Here is a 23,509-nt window from a genome sequence, read left to right on the forward strand (position 1 = left end):
GCCTGAGGCAGTAGGCGTTCCAGGATCCTTCCATGCTGGCTGCATCGGAATGTGAAGGGTCTGGAAGACCACCACAGGCTCAAAGGCTTTGCCTTGCAGTGGTTTGATAAAAATTATAAAATCCTTTTCTGAAACTGACTTTACTTCCCGCCCTGGCCAGAAAGACTTTCTAGGTACAAATCTCATTGCTAGTGAAAATGGGAACACTGGCAATTTACTGTGTAGCTCTGAGCAGACTCACCCCCAAACCTCACATCTGCTGTGAGTCTCAACAGCATCCCTGGGCCCTTTCTATCGGGCCAGGCGGCACGCCCTATCCACGAGGCAGCTGGGACCTTGCACCTCCACAAGCTCCTATCTAGGTTATCCGCTGACCACACAACCCTGACAACTGGACTTCTGAGAAACAGCCCCTGGGCCTGAGCAAGTGCTGGGTTTCCTCCTTGGAGGCCATGTAAGGCAGCTGGTAGAGTGAGAGCCTATATATAGGGGACAAGCTGTTTGGATTTAAGAAGCAGCTCCTCTCCTAAGGACCACGCAACATCATCTGGGTCATTCTCAAGGCTTCCATTCTGGTATATAAGGTGCATGGATGACACTAGCACTTACCTCACAGACTGATGCCCGGCACCCAGGTCATGCTCAAGGCACAGCAACACTATTAAATGGTGCTGAAAGGCTCTAGTGGCCTCCTCCTTCTCTCTTTTTTTTTTAAAGATTTATTCATTTATTATATATAAGTACACTGTAGCTGTCTTCAGACACACCAGAAGAGGGCATCGGATCTCTTTATAGATGGCTGTGAGCCACCATGTGGTTGCTGGGAATTGAACTCAGGACCTCTGGAAGAGTAGTTGGGTGCTCTTAACCGCTGAGCCATCTCTCCAGCCCTAGTGGCCTCCTTCTTGATGTTGACAGGTCCTTATGTCTTCAACTTTGTCCCCTCCACTCTGCACAGCCTTTCTGCTTTTGAACACATTCTCCTAGGGCTTCTGCCACGTATGCTTCTTTGTCTGGACTTCACTGTCCCCAGATCTTTTGTGGTAAAACCCAGGAAAGTTCATCATTTAAATTATCTAGCTGGGAGTGGTAGTGCATGCCTTTAATCCCAGCCCTTGGGAGGCAGAGGGAGGTAGATCTCTGAGTCTGAAGTCAGACTGGTCTACAAAGCAAGTTCCAGGACTGCCACAAACCCTGTCTTAAGCAACGCCTCTCCTCCCCCTCCCCAATCCCCCCTCTAAAAAAAACAAAACTCCAGCTAAGCCTCCCAACTCTTCCTCTCTAATCTACTACCCAGTTTTCTTTTCTTCATAAATCACCCAGCCTGAAATGACCCTACTTATTGACTGACTTTTTTAGATCAGGCCCCCTTCCCTGGCCCCTCCATATCCCTTGGGCCAGAACACAAGAGGTACTCACTCCATCAACACCCATGCTCTGGGATGTGGGGGATGGAGCCAGTAATAGTTTTCTACTATGGTTCCTCCAAGACAGGAGTCACATATTCCAGTTTGCCTCTCTTCTACCATATTCAGTGAATGAATGGCTGGCCATGTGAACTCTCCTATGTATGGAGAGTTTAAAGCTCAGGGGTAGGAATTCGGTCCTAGCCAGGACCATCATATGAGCTGGATTCACAGAGATCACCTCACTCACTCCCTTCACTGCACTGAGGGCAGACAGCAGAGATTTATCAAAGGTCTTACAGCAAGTTAAGCCATTTTTCAAGTACTGAAAAAAAATGAAGTCCCTTGGCTCCTGTGAAGTCTGTGTCACATGAGTACGGGGGTGCTCTGAGGGGGCTTCCTGGAGTGTGAGTGCAGCACTCAAGCACCTGATGGAATGGGCGTTGTGGATGCCACTGCCTGGGATGTATTTGTTTGATGCACCAGCTGTAGTAAGGCTCGCTGTCCTGGACAGAGATGCTTCTAGGTTCTGTCTCTGTTTCAAGCTATGCTGGGCTCCCCCACCCCCACCCCCACTCCCTATAGAAGCTCAGGAATAGCTCCTATGGTGCTCCTGTGGGACCAAGGATAAAGCAGATGGTCTAAAGACCCTAGAATCTAAAGACTGATACTGGCTTTCTTCTGAGCTCTGGGCAGGTCCCAGGAGCCAGGGGAAGGGGGGTTGTATGTGTCCACTAAGGAGCTGACAGAACACAAATGCCTCTTTCCTGTCCCCAGCATGCTGTAACAGAGAAAAGGAAGACAAATAGTCCCTTGCCAGCTAAGCAGAGGGGTACTTGGCAGAGGGCCGAGTCCCTGCACAAGAGTGCCCTTTACTAACATGTGGCAACAACCCCAGATACCACATGTAGATGTTTCTGAGATCCTTCTTAAAGTCCTCCATAGCTCTGACCTCCTGAGCGTGGGGTCTCACTATCTCTGGATGCTACTACAGCCCTGGGTGCCAGTTCTGGCCTTTGAGGAATCATTTGGGTTGGCAGGCTCAGGAATCCCTGGTCCAAGACCATCTAAATGTAGGGCACTAAGCCCAGCTGGGCCAAGTGGCCAACCTGTGTATAAGCTCAGAGATGCTGGAAGGAACCATAGTGGCCTGGCACTTACCTCATACAGTGCTCAGAGCTAAGATATCCTAGGTGCCAAACACTTTGACAAGTTCCCCTGAAAGAGGACTCTCGCCTCTGGGTGCACGAATCCTGTGAAACAGCACATTGTATACAGGATGGCCCTACATCTGAGTGGGGCTACAGAACATCAAATATGCAGAGTCAAGCTCAGTGGAAAAATGGGAGAAGTGGAGTTTAGAGACTATTCACGGGCTGGAGAGATGGCTCAGCGGTTAAGAGCACCGATTGTTCTTCCAGAGGTCCTGAGTTCAATTCCCAGCAACCACATGGTGACTCAAACTATCTGTAATGGGATCTGATGCCCTCTTCTGGTGTGTCTGAGTACAGTGACAGAGTACTTACATATAATAAATATATCTTTAAAAAAAAAGAGAGACTATTCACATGGTCCCAGAAGTCACTCCAGGAGGTGGAAGCACAGGGCTGTATGAATACAAAACCCTACTTCCTACCTGCTGGTCCAACTATGCTCCTGCCCCACAGAGATCTAGGGGATAGAGGGTTGTGGTGAGAGTCTCTAGTCCTTGGGGGGAGTGCTCTTGTTCTTTTGTCTACTGCTGAAGGAATACTACAGGGATGTGTTTGGGTCTGCGAAGGGCAGAGGCACGCAATGCAAGTTCCTTCTCTTTGCTAATAAGACTTAGGGAGGACCGCAGCAGGGTAGACCATCAGACAGCCACAGCCAGGGAGGAGTGTCTAGCAAAAGTCTTTTAATAAATATCTTTTCTCCTTTCCCAGAAAGGATCTTACTAGGCGGCTTATGTAGCTCAGGCTAGACTCAAACATGTAGTGGTCTCACTGTCTCAGCCTTGAGAACTAGGATTACAGGCTTGTGCCACCACACGCAATGTTAAGGTCTTTTTTGATGTTCAGAGCTATAATGAATGAATGAACCCAGGACACATGTGTATCTTATACACAGTACCCTTGAACCCTCAATGGCAGGAACAGTCAAATAAATGGCCAAGTAAATGTCTTGGGATGTACAGGTTATATGCAAACCTCTGCTGGAAATATCTGTCAAGCTAAATGACTCTCTACAGGTGACTAGGAGCTGCTCTGTGGGGCCACTCAAGCTGACAAGGAAACCCTCTATTGTCCTCCTAAGCTCTAAGGTCCCCCAGACAAATGACTTCAAGGTGCCCTATATCTCATCCTTTCTCAGGGACCACCTCTGACCCTTTAGGCAAGCAGGGCAAGGTAATGGCCACCACAGGGCAGGTACGTTTAGCAACATCAGCCTCTGTCTTATCAAGAGAATCTCTTCAAAAGCCCAGGCTTCTCAGGCCCACACGGCTATTCTTTGAGGCAGAGAGAGATAAAGGCCCCAAAGCTTTCCCTAGCTCCCTTGTATCTTCTTCAGCCTGAATCTCCACTTCTGGCCAGCATCTGGCCTGGTCTGAATGAGAAGCATCTTTGTCTTGGGTGCAGAGAAACAGTAAGAGTTTTGATTTCCTCACTAGACAAATGTCTCTGGCCTGGCCTGGTTTGGGCCTCTTACTTTGCCTCTATGATTCCCACAAGGAGCCCTATTAAAACCTTTAGCTGTTCTAGGATTAGAAATGGAATTTTTCCTTCAATCCCTTCCCCTCACAGGTTCAACCTAAGAATTTATCCCCGGCAGGACAGGAAGAAGGGTAAACTCCTCAGTCTTCTCTACTTGGACATGATTGGAGGAGGGAGGGAAAAAAAAAAAAAGAAAAGAAGAAGGCAAATTGAAATGCAAGTTAAATACTGCATGCCCTGGCAGAACCCACAAAGCCAAATGCCACGTGTGTCCCCTGCTAAATGCTTACACAACAAACCAACTGCCAAGCCAGGGCCTAGAATGAGGCTTCAGCCCCAGAACTGATCATGGGGACAAAAGTAACCTATTCCAGCCCTGCCCCTAGAAAAGTCCCTGCACTTCCTCCTCTGCACCTCCAGCAAACAGGTTTCACATCATTTCAAAAGCTCCCTCTTAATACCAGGACCTCTCTAGGAGAGCAGACTCTTCAGCCCCAGTGTGGGGTCCCAGATGAATCACCCCCTCCTGTGGCTTTTAATGGCTTTAGTTAGACGGGAACAGGAAGGAAGTATCCTGGCATTCATCACATCAAATCCTTAGTGAGTTAATAAGGTGGCCCCTCCTGCCAGATTGGGCAGAACCTGTCCCCCACCCCACCTAAAGTCCTACCGAATCTCAGCACCCACAGCTTGGCAGTGAGCCACCTTGAAATAAGTAGGCTGAAGGAGGAAGGGAAGAGCAGGCTTTGCCCCCACCTTCTGGCCTATGCAGTGAGGCAGGCTCAGGAGGATGCCGTCCCTCTGTCCCTCTGTCCCTCTGTCCCTCTGTCCCTCTGTTACCTGCAGTGTCCATGACACTGACACACTTTATCACACAGCATGTGCTTGGGGACTGAATCACTGACGACAAAGCACAGACCTGTGCCGCAGCCACCCTGCGGTTGCACTGACGCCAACAAGCTCGACGTCCCGCACCTGGCTGGCCGGCCACCCTCAGCCAGAGATCACATGAGATGCAGAAACCGTGAGATACCACTGATGGCCAAGCCAGCCAATGAGTTCCTAAAGTGGCTTCTGTGTTGCCAGACACAGATGAAAGGAGAACTGAAAGTGTGGATTTCAAGGTTTAGAATTTTAACCCTACCTGCCAGGTACCCAGGGTAGCAGGTGGGCTGCAAACACTTTGGCTAGTTTTAGGTCAGGAACCTGCTTTGGCAGTTTCTTGCCAACCTTGGGGTTTGGGAATGATGTGTTCTGGGCTGGTGTCTGCTGGCCTCAGCAAGACCTAGGAGAGGGGATAGGGATGGCTCCAAGCTGCCTGCAATAAACAGCTGCCTCAGCACAGAGGGGCTCTGGTAGATGCCAGGGCCAGTAGGGCTCAGCTTGCTTGGTCCCCAGGGAGACTGAAGGTGACACGGGGGCCCAAGCAGGATAGCTCAGGTTGCTTCTCTACCCAGCGCTTTCCAAGACTGATGTCACCTCTCCAGGGTCAACTCTGCCTCACTGGCCAGAGATCAAACCAAACAGGAGCCAATGGGCCTGAGAGCACCCCTCTTGGCAAGTGTTGGCTGGCACGGATCCTGGCCAAGGGTCTAGCCTGAGCTTCAGGGAGACTTGTAAGCCCCATCACAGACTCCACATCAGTCACTAAGTTGAAGGATTTTGAAGGATTATGAAGGCCCGGGTGGGCCAGGATCATCCTGTAACAACTGATCTACAGCAGTATCAAGCACTTACTGTGTGCTAGGTACTGCGTTTGGCTTTTCCTTGGATGCCTGATGCCAGGACCTAAAGCCAGCTCCAAGGCAGCCTGCCCAGATGTAGGACAGTCAGCTTCTATCTCAGACTTTAATCCCAACTACAATCCCAGGTCCGGGACTGTAGGCCAGACCTTACAGGCAGCTTGCCCTAGCATAGCTTGGTCAGGAACCCCCTGGCATGCTGAGTGAGTTGCTGGATGCCCAGTTGGTGTCAGTCCAGCAGTTGTCTGGGTGGTCCCCGAAGAAGCAGTTCTATAGCCCCCAGACTTAGCACATTATTCCCTCGCCACCACCAGTCCCTCCCTGGTGGCCAAGAGCCTTTCAGCTGGCACAGAAAAAGCTTACATGGCAGACCATGTTGAGGTGCTCCTCAGCAAAGGGATGGAGAACTGATACCACAGACGATGGGAATGGCTGTGCTGGCTGTGCTGTCGGGTAGACAATGAGATCCAGTGAGGCTGCCTATCTACTTCTATTTCTGCCAGTGTATATTCAGAAGGAAGCCAAGCAGAGTCCACTTGCACAGAAAACAAACCCCTTTCTGATGAGCCAGGGACAGATGCAGAAAAGGCATCCAGGGCTAGGGTGGGGGCTGCCACTAGCATTCATCACTAAGTTCAAGCCACTTAAAGCATACCCATATTCCAGCCTGTCCCGGGACTTCTGGGACCCAGCAGGAGCAGTAATGCAGAGGTAGACAGAGTCCCCAGCAGCCCCTAGACCTCCCGAAGCCGCTCTAGCCCCCCACCACCCCAACCTGCCCCTGTTAGCACCTTGTGGCGAAGCAGCTTACTGCGCACTCTGCCCCAGAGCCGGGCGCCTGTATTGGGCATTCGCTTGTTCCCCGGCTCCTCTAGCTGATCCAGGCAGCAGTGCTCCAGGGATTCACACACTGCTTTCAGGCTGCAGTCGGGCTGAGGCAGGATGTCCATCATGCCAGCGGTCAGCCTGCCGGGCCAGATCCAGGCAGAAAAGCGGAGAAGCGCACAAGCGGCTCTGGAGAGAGCTGCTGTCTGTGCCCGAGTGCTTAGCCGGGCTGTTAGTGGAGCAGTCCCAAAGCAGCGGGTGTGGGCCTCCGGTTTCTCCTCCCCTCCCTCTGCGTCCTCCTCCTCCTCCTCCTCCTTCCCCCTCCCTGGAGACTGCAGCCGGGAAGCAGCAGAGTCTGAGGCACCACTAGGGCCCAGTGCCTTCCCGCAGGCTGCCTGCTGCCCTCTCCTGTGAGCTGCAGATCCTGGGACACGGAGTGCGAACCGGGAGAGCGCCACAGCCCGCTGCAGGCAGTGCACACATTACCGCCCCACTGAGGGAAGTGACTCAAAACGGGCTCTGGAGCTGCCCCCTCCAAAACCAGGCAGGCCTGGGGTTTTAACTCTTGGCAAGCTGGGGTTTCTCCTCACCCACCCTCTATCTCTCCTTCTAGTCTCTACTAAATAAAGTTTGTCAGGAAGCTAAACACAAGCCAGTTACTTTTAACTCCTTCACCACCAGACTGTTCCTGGTGCTTGGGTAGGTATCAAGGAGGCTTGAGGCCAATCTAGTGGAGAGACTTCCAGGGGGCACTGTTTTGGGTAAAAGCTGCATCTGGCCATGAAGAGCTGCCCACCTCCCTTGCAAAGGACTGCTTTGGAGTTCCACTTCCCTACCCACTTAATTCCTGCCCTGAGGCAAGTTCCTCAGTCCCAAAGTTGGTGGCAGGGCTAGCCACTTGTTTATGCTCCAAGTCTCCTATGGCAAACACAGAATAAAGGGCAGCATCTTCAGCTGCCCCAGACGGAATCGGGTCCGTGTGACCCTCACCAAGGACTCTGTGAAAACAAATGTGACTCTGGTCAAGGATGACTGACATAGAGATGCTCCTCCACTGCTGTTTGCAGCTACAGCCCTGGACACCTCACCACAAAGACTTTTGCTACAAGGGGCAGAGGATGTCCAACAGCACAGGAGCAACTGCGGAACCTTGGAAGACAACTAGTAAGTGAGTGGGGTTTGTTGTTCTTTCTTTGTTTCTGAGCCAGGATCTCTTAATGTAGACCAGGCTGACCTCAAACTCAGAGATGTGCCTGCTCCTGCCTCCCTAGTGCTAGATAGTGTGTGGCATCGTGTCCAGCAAGCTCTCGTAACTGAAGAACGAGAATCCTTTCTCAAGCTAACCATGCAACTTACTTAAAGAGTGTGATACTTAGAGTCAAGCGAAAAGCTAGAACCCTAGATGGCTAGAGTATATGCGACCCAGTTATCCTGGACATCCCACCACGGCAAAGCTGGGCACATGCAGGAAGCAAACCAGGATCAGACAGTGCCAACCACGAGCCAAGTACCCTGCATGGGGCTTTCACAATCTCTGCCTGGCTAAAGTGCGGTCAGTTCTCAGGATTCAGGGAAAAGTAATGGATGGGGGTACATGAATCAGTCCTGGCCCTCTGAATACCCCTGCTGGGTCTTAACCAGTGACAGTCCTTGAGGTTTTCTGTTTCTGCCTTGGGCACCTTTCTGGGAAAGGGATAGTTTAACGTCAGGGCCAGCCAAGAACTGATGAGAAGGACAGCTGTTTTGAGTGGTTAGCACCACATTGACCCTCTTCTCCTCTCTCTGTATGGACTAAAACCGTCCCTCCAACCATACAAAGAACAAACGCTCCCACTTTACATTTGAGGAAATGGAGTCACTATAGTAGACTGATGTTAGTGTGGGACCTCTGCCCTCCTCACTTAGAAGGAATGATACTAGGAGTGGTACGGGTGACACTCTTGAGTTCTACCTGGGACTAAGGGCTTGGGTTCCATGAGGAGGGATTGGTTAAGTGCCTGACCCTAGAGTCGGGGCTGAGGAATCAGATGAACCAAAATCCAGTGGTGATACAACTGCCAGCCTAGGGTAGGCAGGGAGGAAATGGAACTTAACTGTTAACAGGAAGCAGAAGAGCTTCTGTGGACCTACTATGTATCGTCTGAGGACAGAAGTGTCCTCTCCTGGGGTTATACCACCAGGACAGTGAGGAGGAAGTGCTGTAGAAACTGAGAGAAAGATCAGTTTTAGCTGGAGGGAATGAGGGCTGCTTTGTGGAGATGAGGCACTATAAGCCCTGGGTAAGTCATTCTATCCCTTCCACAGGTCCCTGCTTTGCTCAGCGTCCCTTCACAAAGGTGCAATGGCTGGTGGTGTAACTAGCTGAGAAGGCACCATTAACTGCTCACCTAATGCACCTGATGCAGACACACAGCTGGTATTTGGCGCTGGCTGGTTAACTTCAGAACAGCTGACACTGACTTCCTAAGGTTCTCGTCCTTCTAGCTGGGTCACATGACAGAGTGCAGTCTGGGGCACCGTGTACTGCTCCCCAACCACTGGTGTGTGGGAGAAAGGGGGCAGGATAAATCCTGTTCCCAAAGTCCTACACTTGTCTGTCTTAAACACCCCAGGCTCAACACTCGTCTGGGTAAGGCAAGCTCAGATTAGATGAGCATTGGCCAGCTGGTCTCCATGGTGATAAAAGTGCTTAGCAGATGGATGATTGAGTTGGGAGCCTCTTCCCCGGAGATTTCCTTTCCTCCTCAAGGACTGGAGCCTTCCTCTGGGGACAGCACAGATTTGCTGTCTCTTCTCCAAGCCTGACTCGTTCCTTCCTGAAACCTGTGGCCTAGGAGCAGGGTGGAGGAAGAGCTTTGAAAGATGATGATGTCCCAGCAAGTTCCTCAAAAGCAGCAGTCTGAATAGTGTGGTCTCTGCAGACAATCAGATGGTCCTCATCTCTGCTAGGCCAGGCTCACACTAGGCTGGCCACCCAGGAAGTAATCACATCCCCTCCCACCGAGTCCTCCCTATCCATTCAGCCACACCTGGCAGAACCGCCTCCGAGGATACTCAGGGCCCCTCCTGTGTCTGGATAAACAGAGCTTGGGTGGTAAGGCCCTCACAAATGAACAGATGTCACTGCCCCCGAATTGAAAACATCTCTGGTGGACTGTCACATTCTCCTTCATCCCTTCCCTTGGCTCTTGGCCAGAGCAAAGAGTGGCTGTCCCTGGGGGGAAGGGTAGGACCCTGGCTATATGTAGAGAGGGGGCACCCTCTAATCAGCGCAGATGTGACTGAGACAAAATTGGGTTAAGTGGTCAGCAGTGGCATTGCTGAGGCAAAGGAGGTCAACAGGGATTCATGCCCAGCCTGAAACACTGCCCACAGAGAGGCAGGGTCTCCCTGCCAAGAGCTGTACCAAGGAAAGCTTGCAGGCGAGCCTCCCCCAATCCCCGGCCCATGAACACAGGAGGAAGGTTCCTTCTCAGAACCTCAGAATATGTAGTCTGCCTCTCTACAGTTACCGGGTTTTCTCAGAACGACTTTCATCTCCCCCATCCCCGACTGGAACTCCAATCTTTGCCTTGTCTTACAGCTCAGATGCCAGCTCTCCCTACTCAAGAGTGATCAGGGGAAGCTCCCCCAAAGAGAGACTCTGAGAATCCCAGGTAGAACACAGGAGCCTGGAGGAATAAGGGTAGGGAGGGAGCCTCTGAATCTCAGAAGAGAGCAGCATGGCAGAGGCCCAAAGGAACTGACCTGGAAGGCAGATGCTGATGGAGGCAGGCTGAGGCTACAGTACAGAAGAGGGTTGGAGATAAGCATTGAGTCCAGAGAGACCAGGTCCTATGAGGAGGCCATGCCAACAGGGATGACATGGTACAACACAAGGGAAAACGGGGGACCAAGAGAGGGTCCTGTCCTCTCAACATGGATGGCTTTGCTGGTCCTGCAGTCCTGTGTTTTCATCTTGATAAGTACCCGTCTGTGCTGGATAGCTTTATGTCAACTTGACACAAGCTAAGGTCATTTGAGAGGAGGGAACCTCAACTGAGAAAATGCCTCCATAAGATCCAGCTGCAGGCAAACCTGTGGGGCATTTTCTTACTTAGTGATTGATGGGGCAGGGCCCAGCCCGTGAAGGGTGGTGCCACCCCTGGGCCCCAGTCCTGGGCTCTGTAAGAAAGCAAACCATGATGAGCCAGTGAGCAGCGCCCCTCCACGGCCTCTGCACCACCAGCTCCTGCCTCCAGGTTCCTGCCCCATGTGAGTTCCTGTCCTGACTTCCTTTAGTGAACAGCAATTCGAAAGTGTAAGTCAAATAAACCCTTTTCTTCCTAAACTGTTTTTGTTCATTGTGTTTTATCACAATGATAGTAACACTAACACACCATCCTAGCTAAACACACATGCTGATTGATAGCCAGTGGTCTTTCCAAACTGAGAAATCAAAGGATTTTTCTAAGTTCTTTCTAAGGCTACCACCCACTAAGTTAAGTCCTTAGTATCTTCTCATTCAGGCCTTCAATACGGGAACTCCTAGCTCAAATCAACAACAAGGAGTTAAGTCCTTAGTATCTTCTCATTCAGGCCTTCAATACGGGAAAACTCCTAGCTCAAATCAACAACAAGGAGCCAAGAAGCCAAGAAGCCACCTTTTGGTTCATTTACTCATTCACCGCCAAATAAATCCTGACTACATGCTGGGCACAGGCTTTTTTTTTTTTTTAAAGATTTATTCATTTATTATATATAAGTACACTGTAGCTATCTTCAGATACATCAGAAAAGGGCATCGGATCTCTTTATAGATGGTTGTGAGCCACCATGTGGTTGCTGGGAATTGAACTCATGACCTCCGGAAGAGCAGTCGGGTGCTCTTAACCGCTGAGCCCGGGCACAGGCTTTCTTGAAGCTCAAAGGGAACTCAGCCTAACAGCAACCTGGCCACTCCCCAGTGACTACCCCCTGCCTTGACTCAATAGAAGAAATCCGGGCTCAGTAGGGAGCCTGCTCCCCTCCTGGGCTCCAAAGCCCAGAGCCCTTCTCATGCCCAATAAACATCATGTAAGGGGTTATAGCAGTTTCAGCTCTGGAAGCTCAAATCCTTCCTTCCTAAGCAGGTATGGGTCGTTATAGATAGATGTCCAGGGTTGGGAGCAGGTTCCAGGATGGGCCCAAGTGTAAACACTACACACACTGTAGCTAAGATGAAAAAACTTCCCAGCCCACCCAAGTGGCCTGCCCTCCTGCTGTCTCCTCAGAAGCTTGTGCTGGTTCCTAGATGGCCATGGTCCAAAGCACTGATGCCCCTGCAGCCCCTCTTCACTCTGCCTTACCACCTCAGGTGGCTGTTCCCAGGGCTCCCAGTGGACAGGAGAGGCTGAAATAGCCTAAGAGCTTATGAGTTGTGCAAAGACTGGGTGGACAGCATGTCCCTGGCAATCCCTTGTGTTTCTCACGGCACATTTGACCATGGAAAGGGTGGAAAATCCGCTTGAGCCTTTGGGAACATTTTGATCATTCAGAACTAAATCCACCCAGGGATGGGGTAGAAAAACACCTACTCCATCTCTACATGTCCATCTACTCCATGACTCCAGGACAGGACACAGGCAGCAGCCAGGAGTATGCAAAGACACAATCCCCCATGGACCATTTGCCTGCTCCTTGTCAGTGGTAGAGGACTCCAGGAGTGTTTTGGACACAGGGAGCCTCCCAGGCCACACTACAGTAGAGGATATCCTCGAACCCGAGTTACAGGCAGTTATGAGTTACCACATGGGTACTGGGAGCTGAACCCGGATCCTCTGCAAGAGTAGTAAGGGCTGCTAACTGCTGAGCCCTCTCCAGCCTATCAAACGAAATTGTATGCTCCAGCCTCTCTACCACCCAATCATATAAAAGAGTAAGCAGAGTGCTGAGTCTGACTGAGACTGGGCAGGGAACCCACAGCTCTGTCCCCTAGTCCTCACCTATCTCGGGCCATGCACCCCTCAAGCTCTACGGGCTGAACCGGGAGCCCTAGATCTCCTTTCCAGTGTCTGTGGTCCAAAGCTGAGCAGAGACAACAGTTCTTCACACAGATGCAGCTACCTTTGACAGCAGCCAATGGCCCTCACTCCCGCTCAAGGTAGGAGAGATGGGGAATTTCAGAGATTAGGAACTTTCCTTCCCCTTCTTTTAGGACACAGAATCTCACTCTATTGCTCTGGTGGCTAACCTGGGACTCACTATGTACACCAGGCTGGCCTTGAAGTCCTGGAAATCTGTTTGCTTCTGTCTCCTGAGTATTGGGATAACAGGTCGGCAATACCATGCCCTGCCCAGATTAGGGGCTCTTATTCTTTTTTTTAAAAGATTAATTTATTTCATGTATGTGAGTACACTGTAGCTGTCTCCAGACACACCAGAAGAGGGCATCGGATCCCATTACAGATGGTTGTGAGCCACCATGTGGTTGCTGGGAATTGAACTCAGGACCTCGGGAAGAACAGTCAGTGCTCTAACCACTGAGCCATCTCTCCAAGGGGCTTTTATTCTTAAGTAGAATATTTGATTCAGAACTCAAGTCTTAACTTCACTCTGGGAAAACTGTAAGTGCCCCTTACCTCCCAGTGGCTTCCAGTGAGCTAACACTCATCTCGTCCATTCATTCAGAATGGTGTTTTCTAGGCCATCTTGGGTACTCAAGTCACTCTGGGGTCTGCCCTGCAGCTGCTGCAGCTCAGCAGTTAACTCAAGGGGCATGCAGTGAGCATGCAACCCAGTATTTAATTCAAGGTGCATGTGGTGAGCATGCAACCAGGTATTTAATTTCACAGCGTGAGGACTAACCCAAGAGCATGCACAGTATCCACACCCTCATTACCCCTGGGGAAGGCAGCAGATAGATGCCGCTCTATGGATAGATACCCTGTGCTGGCACACAGAGGCAGTCTCAGCTATAACTCCCTTGGAATTTATCTAGGTCCTTTTCTTAAAGCTTTTGGAACAAATTAAAGTAGGCACCACATCAGTTACTTAGATTTCTAGGAAGGCAAAGCAGCAGCTCCCACCTGAAGAAGGCTCCTGATGCTCATCCAGTTTGAGAAGACATGCTGTGGGAGGCAGCCAAGGCCAGATGCTGGCATCAAACCTGTCTTCTGCCTCTGAGCCTTAGGGTCCAGAAGCCAGAGCTGAGAGCACAGCATTGGGTGTTCCCAGGGTCTGAAGGGAGCAGGTAGCAGAATGCTTCCTGGATTGGCTTCTCAGTGTGTCTCCTACATGCAGAGTGGGCCTAGGAGAGGCATCAAGCCTGCGTGCCAAGATGGAATCCCATAGTGAGGAGCAGGGAAGGGGGCTTCCATCTACTCCTATCAAATGCATCTTGTCTCTTCTGTCTCCAGGACAGACTGGTAGGGTCCAGGTTCCCCAGATCAGGAACACCTGGGCGACGGAGGCAGCTCAGCTGAGGCGTGCGCCCCCACAGGCCTGCCCATGCCCCCAAGACAAATGTGCCTCTACCTACACTCCATGCCTAGCATCAGGACCAGCCTTGAGTGACAGTAGCCAAGTGTGGTACAGTGGCACACGCCTTTAATCCTAGTACTCGGGAGGCCACCTTGGTCTACAAAGCGAATTCCAGGACAGGTAGGACTGTTACACAGAAAAACCCTATCTCAAACAAATAAAAACAAACAGAACAAAATAAAAATCTGGATAGACAAAAGAAAGTGACAGCAGAGACACTGGGGTGGGGAAAAGTCTGCACTAGCGAAAGCAAAATGAACTCCTGCCTGGACAATGGTCCCAGTTCCCCTAGACCATCGGAGGAGAAACCAAGCCTGTTCCACAGCCTTCGCTCCCCACGTGACTCCAGGACTGTCGGGTGGTAGTGACCATGGCAAAGAAAAGCATCCCACCGGGGGCAGCACTGAGAGCAGTGGGGCAGACGTTCACAGACACCAACCCCTGGACACTCATATCTGGTACAGGCTGGAGGTAAGGGGAGTCGATCTTTCAGAGGGGCCACCCCTGTCTGTGTTCTAGAGCAGGCGGTGGGATAAAAGGAAACGAAAGGGCCAAGCAGTGGTGGTGGTGTTCCTTTAATCCCAACACTCGGAGACAAAGACAGGCAGATCTCTGTGCGTTCAAGGTCAGCCTGGTCTACAGGGAGAGTTCTTGGATGGCCAAGGCTAAACAGAGAAACCCTGTCTCGAAAAACCAAAACAACACAACAACAACAACAACAAAACAACAACAACAACAACAACAACAACAACGAAAAAGAGGAAAGGGGGAGAAGGGGAAGAAGGGGAAGAAGGGCCACCGGCCAGTCTTCCCCACCCCCACCAACTTCCATTAGTTAAAAATTCCCTCTACCAGTTGGGGATTTAGCTCAGTGGTAGAGTGCTTGCCTAGGAAACGCAAGGCCCTGGGTTCAGTCCCCAGCTCCGAAAAAAAGAACCAAAAAAAAAAAAAAAAAAAAAAAATGCCCTCTACCAGGGAACAGGGACCTGGCTGTGGTCACTCAGTTTATAAACAAGGCCTAGTGGACAAACAGGACAAAGAGTCAAGGAGTTCCATTAACAGCCTTGTCATCTACTCAGAGAGAGAGACTAAAGGTCTCATGGGTCAATGTCCCAGAACCAGGGCAAGAACTGGCTCACAGGCCATTAGGGAGAGTTAAGTGGGGACACGAGGGTAGGAGGCTGGGGAGGGGAGTCTTCATTCCTGCTCCAGCAGGCTCCTGACCCAGTCTCCCTCCAAGCTCTCCCACTCTGCACAGTAATTGAGACCAGAAGCAGCTCTCCTGTAGCTGACAAAAGTCCCTTGTTCCAGGGCTCCTCATACAGTGCCCTGAGCCAGCTGAGAGCAGCTCTAGGAGAAGAGCCCAGCTGCTCTGCGCAGGGCAGGGCCACCTCAGATCCTCTACCACAGCTGCTCTAACTCTATCACCTCAAGACAGTAGAGCCTGATGTGGCACCCCAGCTCAAACACAAAGGACACTGGCAGGTGCAGCCTTAGGAGGGGACTTCTTGACAAGGTATACCCAGAATTCCTGGAGTGGGGAGCTGGGTCTGCCTGGGCCCTCCTCACCCCCAAGTCTGTTCCAGGCCCCGTCCCAAGAGCCTCCTGAACTTTCACACTCAGTTCTTATCACAACCCAATGTACAAGAAACTGAGTCAGATGGAACAACTCGCCCCATTCTCCCAAATAATGAACAGAAGGAGCAAGACAGACCTCTGATCTGTCTGGCCTCAAAGCCCCTTCAAGGCAGGCTGAAGGCACAAATCCTCTCAATGGTGTCTTTACTACATTGGGAAGTCTGTTCTCTTGGGATCTCTGCTCAGTGCTTGTCACTTACAGGGTGCCCGGCAGACAAATGCAGATAAAGAGGGAAACATGAGTAAATGGATGTGTGCACGGAGCTCTGACCTGCCCTTCTGGGTAGATTCCATAACCTGCATCCTACAAGATGGCAGTGAGAAGGGAGAATAATTCCCACTTAACTGATGAAGATCCACAACCCAGGGCTCTTCCCACAGTCTCAAGTCACTGGATACCACACTCAACAACTGCTGTCCAAGGGAGGAGGAGAGACAGGAGAGCTGAGGAAAGGAGCCAGACAAGCTCCCTAGGGGACAGAAGATCAGAGTCAGCTTAGCCACACCAAGCTCCTCGCTGTGACCTGGGGTCACGGGGCTCTACTGCCTTTTTGCAGCGGGAAGTAAAAAAAGCCCATGTGAAGCTCATGAAGCTTGGAAAGCAGACTTTGAAATCTCCATCTCCAAAGGCTAGGGTTTGCCCTTTTTTATTTTCCAACTGAAATTATCAGAGTCTAAAGGTGGAGCAAACACCAATGTCCGCAGTTGGATAAGCGGATAAACAAAATACGATATATCCACAGCAGTGGAATATTACTGAGCTCTGAAAAGGAAAGTAGGGAAAGACAAATGGGATATGCATGACCCCTGAAGGCATTATGATAATCAGTCAAGTACAGAGAGGAGAATGGTGGTTGCCAGAGGCTGGGGGAGGGGAGAAGGCGGTTCCCATTTAATAGGTATAAAGCTGCCAGAGAAAGTAAAATGTTCCAAAGCCGCATGGTGGTGATGGATACAAGAAAATGCGTGGACGGATCTCCACAGGTTGTCCTCTGACCTATACAGGTGTGCTTCGACATGAGCACTCCCTCCAACCCTTCTTTCTCCACAAAACAAATAAATAAGTGTAAATACAGAGGGCTGAGTAAGGCACAGTGGCACATTCCTATAATCCTACACTCAGGAGATAGATGCAAGAGATCAAGAGTTCAAAGCCAGCCTCGACTACACAGAGAATCTGAGGCCAGATTGGGCTATATGAGCTCCTATATGGGGGTGGGGGATTTAAGAGTGTTTAAATACTACTAGATTTGCTGATTTGGGCACTGGAGGTAGATAGAGACTGGCCTTTGTGACTTTCTCCATTTATTTATAAGAGCTCTGATCTCTTTAAATGGCCCAGCCCTAAAATCACCCTAGCTTGCCTTTCCCCTCCAGACCCAGCCAGCTTTGACTGGTTGGACCCTGGGAATATGCTAATCAGACAACTGTTGGGAAGATCACATCTGGAGTCTGGAATGGTGTAGTTAGAAATAGACCAGGATAAACATAGAGGAGTCCCCCTGGGAACAGGGAACCAAAGCAAGCTAATGGAGGATGCTTCAGGCTGAGCTGGGCTTGGGCAAGCCGGCAGGGAGAGGTAGATAGTGCAGTGACTGTACAGAAAATCCACAAGATATGACTCTGAGGGTCTGGAAAGAAATGGATAATTCCAAAGCCTGCAAGAGAGGTGGAACAAGCTGGTAAGGTGTTCTAATGAATTTCAGTAGGCCATACTTCCCGTGAGTACTGTCACTTACTATCTGTCCAGTAGCCAATCAAAAGCTTCTCCAACTTTGGATGGAGGTCCCTGAACCACAGACAACCTATGTATGTGAAGGCAGGCCTGTCTTCACCCTTTGTGGTCTTGGTCTTCTTGACCTCAAGACAGCACTGGACGGGCCTTAGACCCTACAGGCCATCTTCTTCATCCCTTCCCCTCCTGCCTCCTGCCCTCCTGCCTGGCGCACAGCCCCTCCTATCCAGAGCAAGCTGGGTGCCTCCATTTCCTGCCCCACTCCCTGCACATTCCTGCTCTTCTGAGCTCACATGAGGGTCCCTCCCCCAAACTCCTGCCGTATTTCTGCTGATCCAGTGCCTGCCCACTTGCTAAAGTAACAGACCCTTAAGAGAGCCATTACATGCCTGGTACTATATAAACTGATTAAAAGTACTTTAATAATGTGCTTTTAAAATGTATATCTAAAGACTATATACAGGCCTAAACAGGGGGTTTATGATACAATGCCGTGAAAATAGAGAAAATACACAAAACACACACCATGATTAAGCCTACATAATAGCGTACACACCCAAGGGAGGGGAAAAGGCACAGAATTACATAGTAAAGGGCTGTGGGGCTCTCGATGAGAGGGTTGGGGACTGTCAAAGGCTCTTCACAATGACTCCAATTTCTTCATACAAACAAACCTTGCTTTTGGAATTAAAGATTCAGTGCTCTCAGACCCCCCTGGCCCCACATCCTTCTGGAAGCCTCCCTACCTCCAGCCACATGACCTTCCTTTCCACCACATTCCTTATCCAGAACAGCGGGGGCTACAGAGCACCCTAGCAATGGGCTTCGAAGTCAGTGGCAGAGGCTAGCTCTAAGTTAGGCCGCTGGCTCTCCTGACTTCACCCCTGGAACTTAGACAAGTTATTTGCTCTCACTGCCTAATCTTTATGACCCTTCCTGCCCACAGGATACTGTGGAGAGCCCCTGTGACCATAGCTGAGGGCTTCTGCAATGCTGGGCTCTTACTCAGTATTGTGCTAGCATCTTGTACTGCTCTCCGGTAGCCTGTAGTGGAATATTAGCCCTTCAATCTGACAGGGTACCCTACACTTCTGGGTACTCACTGTAGAGGTACTGTAAACACCCTTCCCCCAAAATTTATAACCTGCCTGGCTATTTTCCATGCATTTGGCATCTTTCTAGGTGCATTACGCAGAAATGTTTTATGCCCAGAGGTGACACTATTCCAACCAATAGAATCTGAGTCTTATTATGCAAGACAGCAGCAGAACACCGCTCCAGCTCCATCAGCAGACCATTAGCAACGCCAAGGTCTTTCACCTGGACTGCAAGACTTCTTAATGAAGGCCTGAGATACAGAAACACGGCACCAAGGATATGGCGGCACAGCTTTGCCTGCATACTGTCAGCAGAGGCACTTTGGGCTCAATGTCCTTCTGTGAAGCATGACACAGAGGTCACCTTCCGTGCAGAGCTGTAGCAGGATAGCACTTGGGTATGAGCTTCTAAGAGCACAAATACTGGGCACACACGGCAGTGACCAGTGCTACCATTTGTCTGCACTGAATATCACACACAGCCCAGCCTCCAGCCCCAGATGCTCTGCTATACCATGGCTACAAGAGAGCAAGCCATCACAGAAGCAAGTCAACGAGGGGCCCCTCGCTGATCCTGGCTGTGCTGAGTGGAGGGATCTCTCCCTCTGCCTATCAAGCATTCCTTAGGTCCCACCTCCTCTCCCACCAAGCTCTCAGGACCCACAGAAGGGAAGCAACCCGGGGTTCAGAGTTAGGAGGAACTCTAGACACCTTAAATGCATGGCAGCTATGGGAACAGGCTGTCCCACAGCTCTGTGGGGTCTGGCTATGTGGGACTGTCCAGTGTAGACTATCCATCCAGCCTGGCCAGCTACAGTGCAAGACTTGAAGAGCCAGGGCACCCCCTTCCCAGTGCACAGGAGATGATGAGGTGAACCCATGGCTCAGAGCCCAGGAGGCTGAGTGCTAGAGAACTTCAAAGGCCTCCTGAGCACAGCCCTGGGCTCTGAGCGGCCCACTCACTGGCCTGGTCAGCTGGCAGCAGGAACGTTTGTGTTTCTTTTAATATCAACTCCCAGGCATTTAACATTCTTCGAAGCTAAAACCAGAAACATTTTCCTTAGCAGAATGTGCTTTCGGCTTTGCCAAATACAACCTGGCAGCCTCCCCTCCCCCACGACTTCCATCTGCTCCTGTCTCCAAGAGTCGATGATTTATGGTGTTTCCTCTGGACCTGAGCAGCAGAGTGAGGGCAGAAGGGAGCGGGGCTGCCATCCAGCAGGAGACTCCTGGCCCTGGTATCTGAGTGCAGAGAGGCTATGGGCTGCAGTGCTCACTCAATGGCTGCCCTGCTCACTCTGCCATTTCACAGCCATTGATGGCCCAGGCAGCATGGCAGCTCCTTACATCTCTGGGCTGTGTGTTTGCTAAGACTGGCCAGGCCAGCCTAGAACTCACCCCCTGCCCATTGCTTGGGCCTTGCCCAAGGGTGTAGAGATGAGGTTTTTGCTACTTAAGAGGACATGTGAAAGGGATTGGATTCAGAGAGCTTTATGTCATTCTTATTTCCGAAACAATGAAGGGCTGGCACATGGTTGCCTAGCAGCACTGTCTCCCTGGCGACGGCACCAAGGAGCAGGGTACAGGTCCCTCAGCATCAGGAAAGCTGTGTTTAATAAGACCATGAGGCAGATGGCTGGGCCTGGACTGGAGGGTACCACCCCTCTATTCTGATACGGAACCCAAGACAGGTGGGGGTTGGGGATGCCCACACACTTCCCAGTGGCCCCACGTAAAACACCAGATGTAAAACTTCAACCTCAACACGTACCAGAGAACAACCATTTCCTGCAAAAAGATGGCACAGTGGTTACGACCACTGAGAGGACCCAGGTTCTGTTTCTAGCACCCACGTGACAGCTCACAACCATCCTTAACTCTAATCCCAGGGGATACAACACCCTCCTCTGGTTGGGGTCAAGAAACCCAGCACATCTGTGCTTGCGGCCCAACCTTGCCATCATCTCCCTTGATTGCACGGTCACAGAATCTACACACACTGTGTCTTCAGTGTGAGACCACACAAGGGTAGGTGGCAGTGTGAATGGCTCCATGCTGAACATTATCCCGGGAAGATAAGTAGATAGCAGCCTTCTTCAAAACTGGCGCAGTGCTCCAGAGACGCAAGTGCACGCAGACCCTTTTCCTCATGTCCATCTTCAGGGCACCAAGAAACGCAACTGAAATGCGTGCTCTCACTGAGGCTCTGACTCTGTTGATATCCTCCCCCTCCCCCTGACCCCCACCTCCTCCAAGTCAGTGGCTCCCATCACAGGTAAGAACAGTACAGGAACTTGGAGCCCGGCAGCCCTGCTTATCCTAAACCCTTGTGGTAGAATGGCAACCACGGGGGAACATGTGACTCCCTTCTGTCTCACGCCTGCAGCAGACACGGCTCATTACAAACATCTACATTTCTTCCTGCTTATGACAGCCTCGGGATGCTTCCCATCAGCACCACACAAAAACCACCAACGGACAGAAAGTGACTGGGACAACAGAGGCAGCTACTCCATATCTGTCCACCTTGTGCAAACACGGTGGTCTATCTGGGCCAGGTATGGTTGCCTGGAGACCCAGGATCTCAGGGCAACTGGGACACAGCAAGGGGCCAACTTTGGAGGAACTTGCCTTAGCTTTGAGCCAAAGTCAGAAAAGACCGAACAACGAGTGAGAAGGGCTCCTTAGGTCCACAGCCCTGGCCCACAGCTCCAGGTCTCGCCCTGGCTCCTTACCTGGATCTGCCCCTTGCCCATGATCTTGTCCACAATCTCATTGTTGTCCTTGTTGACCTTGGTCTTGTCATAGCATTTCTCATAGCACAGGATCCTCAGGGACTGGGAGCCCTCCAGCTCAATCTCAAACTCCTGGCGAGAGATGGAAGGAGCAAGGGTCCTGAAGATGGGACTTGTGGCTTCCCGCTTTCCCAATAAGTATGGGTCGTGGCTTTGCAGGGCTGGGGTGGGCAGGACCCAGGAGGACCACATCGTAAGACAAAGAGGGGCACTGGAACTTTCTGGAGTTCCTGGAGGCCTCTATGTGGCTGGTGGAGTGGGGATGGGGATTCATCGACCTAAACACTGGTCTTCAGGCAGATGACTAGTGAAAGTAAGGGCTTAGGGAGATACTGCTGGTCCAGCCAGCGACATAGTCACCCTCAGCAGAGAGAGCTATATTCGATGACAAACTGGGACACAAGCCTCCTCCACTTACCTCATCCCACTTGGGCTCTGTCGTGTCCCGAAACACCCTGGTTTTGGCTTTGCTGACAAAATAGCCAAAGGAATCCACCTCCAGAGTACAGTAAAGATCTGTAGGGGGAAGGACACATATACCAATGAGGCCTAAACAGGCTAGGAATGGGGCCAGGACACGGGTAGTCAAGGGCTCGGGAAGGAAGGGGTATGGCTCTGAGGAGTGGAACCTAAGCTTTAGTATCAAGGGTACATGGATCCTATGGCATCTCTATGGACTATGCAGCCTGGGCAAATCCCTGGAGCCTCAGCTTCCCCTGTACAAGCAGAAATTAGTGACCACAGGGAGATGCCACAAGACCAGCGCAGGTGATGAGGCTGCAAAGGCCTGGAGGATGCCAAGGCACTGGCCACTCTGATCTTTTTCTCGGTATGCTGTCGGCATTCTGTAAATTTAGTGTCACACAGCCCTTTTGAGCTCCTAATCATCCAGGGTCAAATGAGACCTGCTTCTTGTCTCTGAAGTGCCCACAGCAGGAGAGGCAAATTGTAAGTGGCATGGCACGATAGCACGGCAGTGCCAATGACCCTGAGTGTGAAAGGGACACCAAGTGGAGAGCTGTTCACCCCAGAAGCACAGAGAGGCTTCTCAGCAATGCTGACCGAATGAACGACTATTTAGGGGCTAATAGTGTGAACTTGGTATGAAGAGGCAGGAGCCAGGAGTCCTGAGTTTCTGAGTCTGTGTGCTATATAAGGTCATGTCACATCTCTGTGACTCAGTTTCCTCTCTGGCAAACAGGAACTATAAACTCACTAGACAAGAAGTAGAATAAGAAGTTTGACTGAGGGCCAGAGAGATGGCTTAGGGTTAGGAACACTGACTGCTCTTCCAGAGGTCCTGAGTTCAATTCCAGCAACCACATCGTGGCCCACAACCATCTGTAATGGGATATGGCACCCTCTTCTGGTGTGTCTGAAGACAGTGACAGTGCACTCATATACATAAAATAAATAAATATTAAAAAGAAGCTTAATTGAAGATGGGTTTGGTGGTGGACACCTTTAATCCCAGCACTTGGGAGGCAGAGGCAGGTTGATCTCTGTACGTTTGGGGACAGACTGATCTACAAAGAGAGTTCAAGGTGCTACATAGTGTAACCTTGTCTTTTTTTAAAAAATAAGTTTAGGGGTGGGGATTTAGCTCAGTGGTAGAGCGCTTGCCTAGCAAGCGCAAGGCCCTGGGTTCGGTTCCCAGTTCCGGGAAAAAAAAAAAGTTTAATTGAAGTGGAGTATTGCTCAGTGGTAAAGCACTTGCCTAGGACGTGCAGGGAATGTGGATCCATCCCCAGCACCCCATGCGCTGCATACATACACAATACTATTTAAGCCCAGCTTTAGGCCAGTAAAGACAAATGCAACTGTCGTAGTTTCTTTTTGAGGCATGGTAGTGTACTCTTTTAATTCCAGTACTCAGAAGGCAGAGGCAGGTAGATCTCTGTGAGTTTGAAGCCAGCCTGGCCTACAAAGGAAATTCTAGGACAACCAGGGCTACATAGAGAGACTGTCTCAAACAAAATTCTTAAAAAAAGATGCTTTAGGTTTATTTTATGTGTATGGGCGTCTGCCTGCGTGTGTGTCTGTGTGCCCGGTGCTTGTGGAGACCGGGAGTGTTGGATCCC

General features: G+C 50.8%; 1 protein-coding gene across 10 annotated transcripts in view; it reads right to left on the reverse strand.

The window, feature by feature from the left end:
* Positions 1 to 23,509, reverse strand: part of Abr (ABR activator of RhoGEF and GTPase) — a 198,784-nt gene that overhangs the window by 13,647 nt on the left and 161,628 nt on the right. For 9 of the 10 annotated variants that reach the window (XM_039085523.2, XM_039085524.2, XM_039085528.2 and 6 more), the window contains 2 exons: positions 21,847 to 21,944; positions 21,369 to 21,500 (listed from right to left, as the gene is read on the reverse strand). In XM_039085523.2, coding sequence (XP_038941451.1) covers positions 21,369 to 21,500; positions 21,847 to 21,944 — 230 coding nt within the window. Of the gene's footprint in view, positions 1 to 6,629; positions 15,121 to 21,368; positions 21,501 to 21,846; positions 21,945 to 23,509 lie in introns of those variants that run through there. The other variant, XM_039085533.2, reaches the window with a different exon arrangement.

This window comes from Rattus norvegicus, chromosome 10 (assembly GCF_036323735.1).
Source record: "Rattus norvegicus strain BN/NHsdMcwi chromosome 10, GRCr8, whole genome shotgun sequence".
Lineage (NCBI taxonomy): Eukaryota > Metazoa > Chordata > Mammalia > Rodentia > Muridae > Rattus > Rattus norvegicus.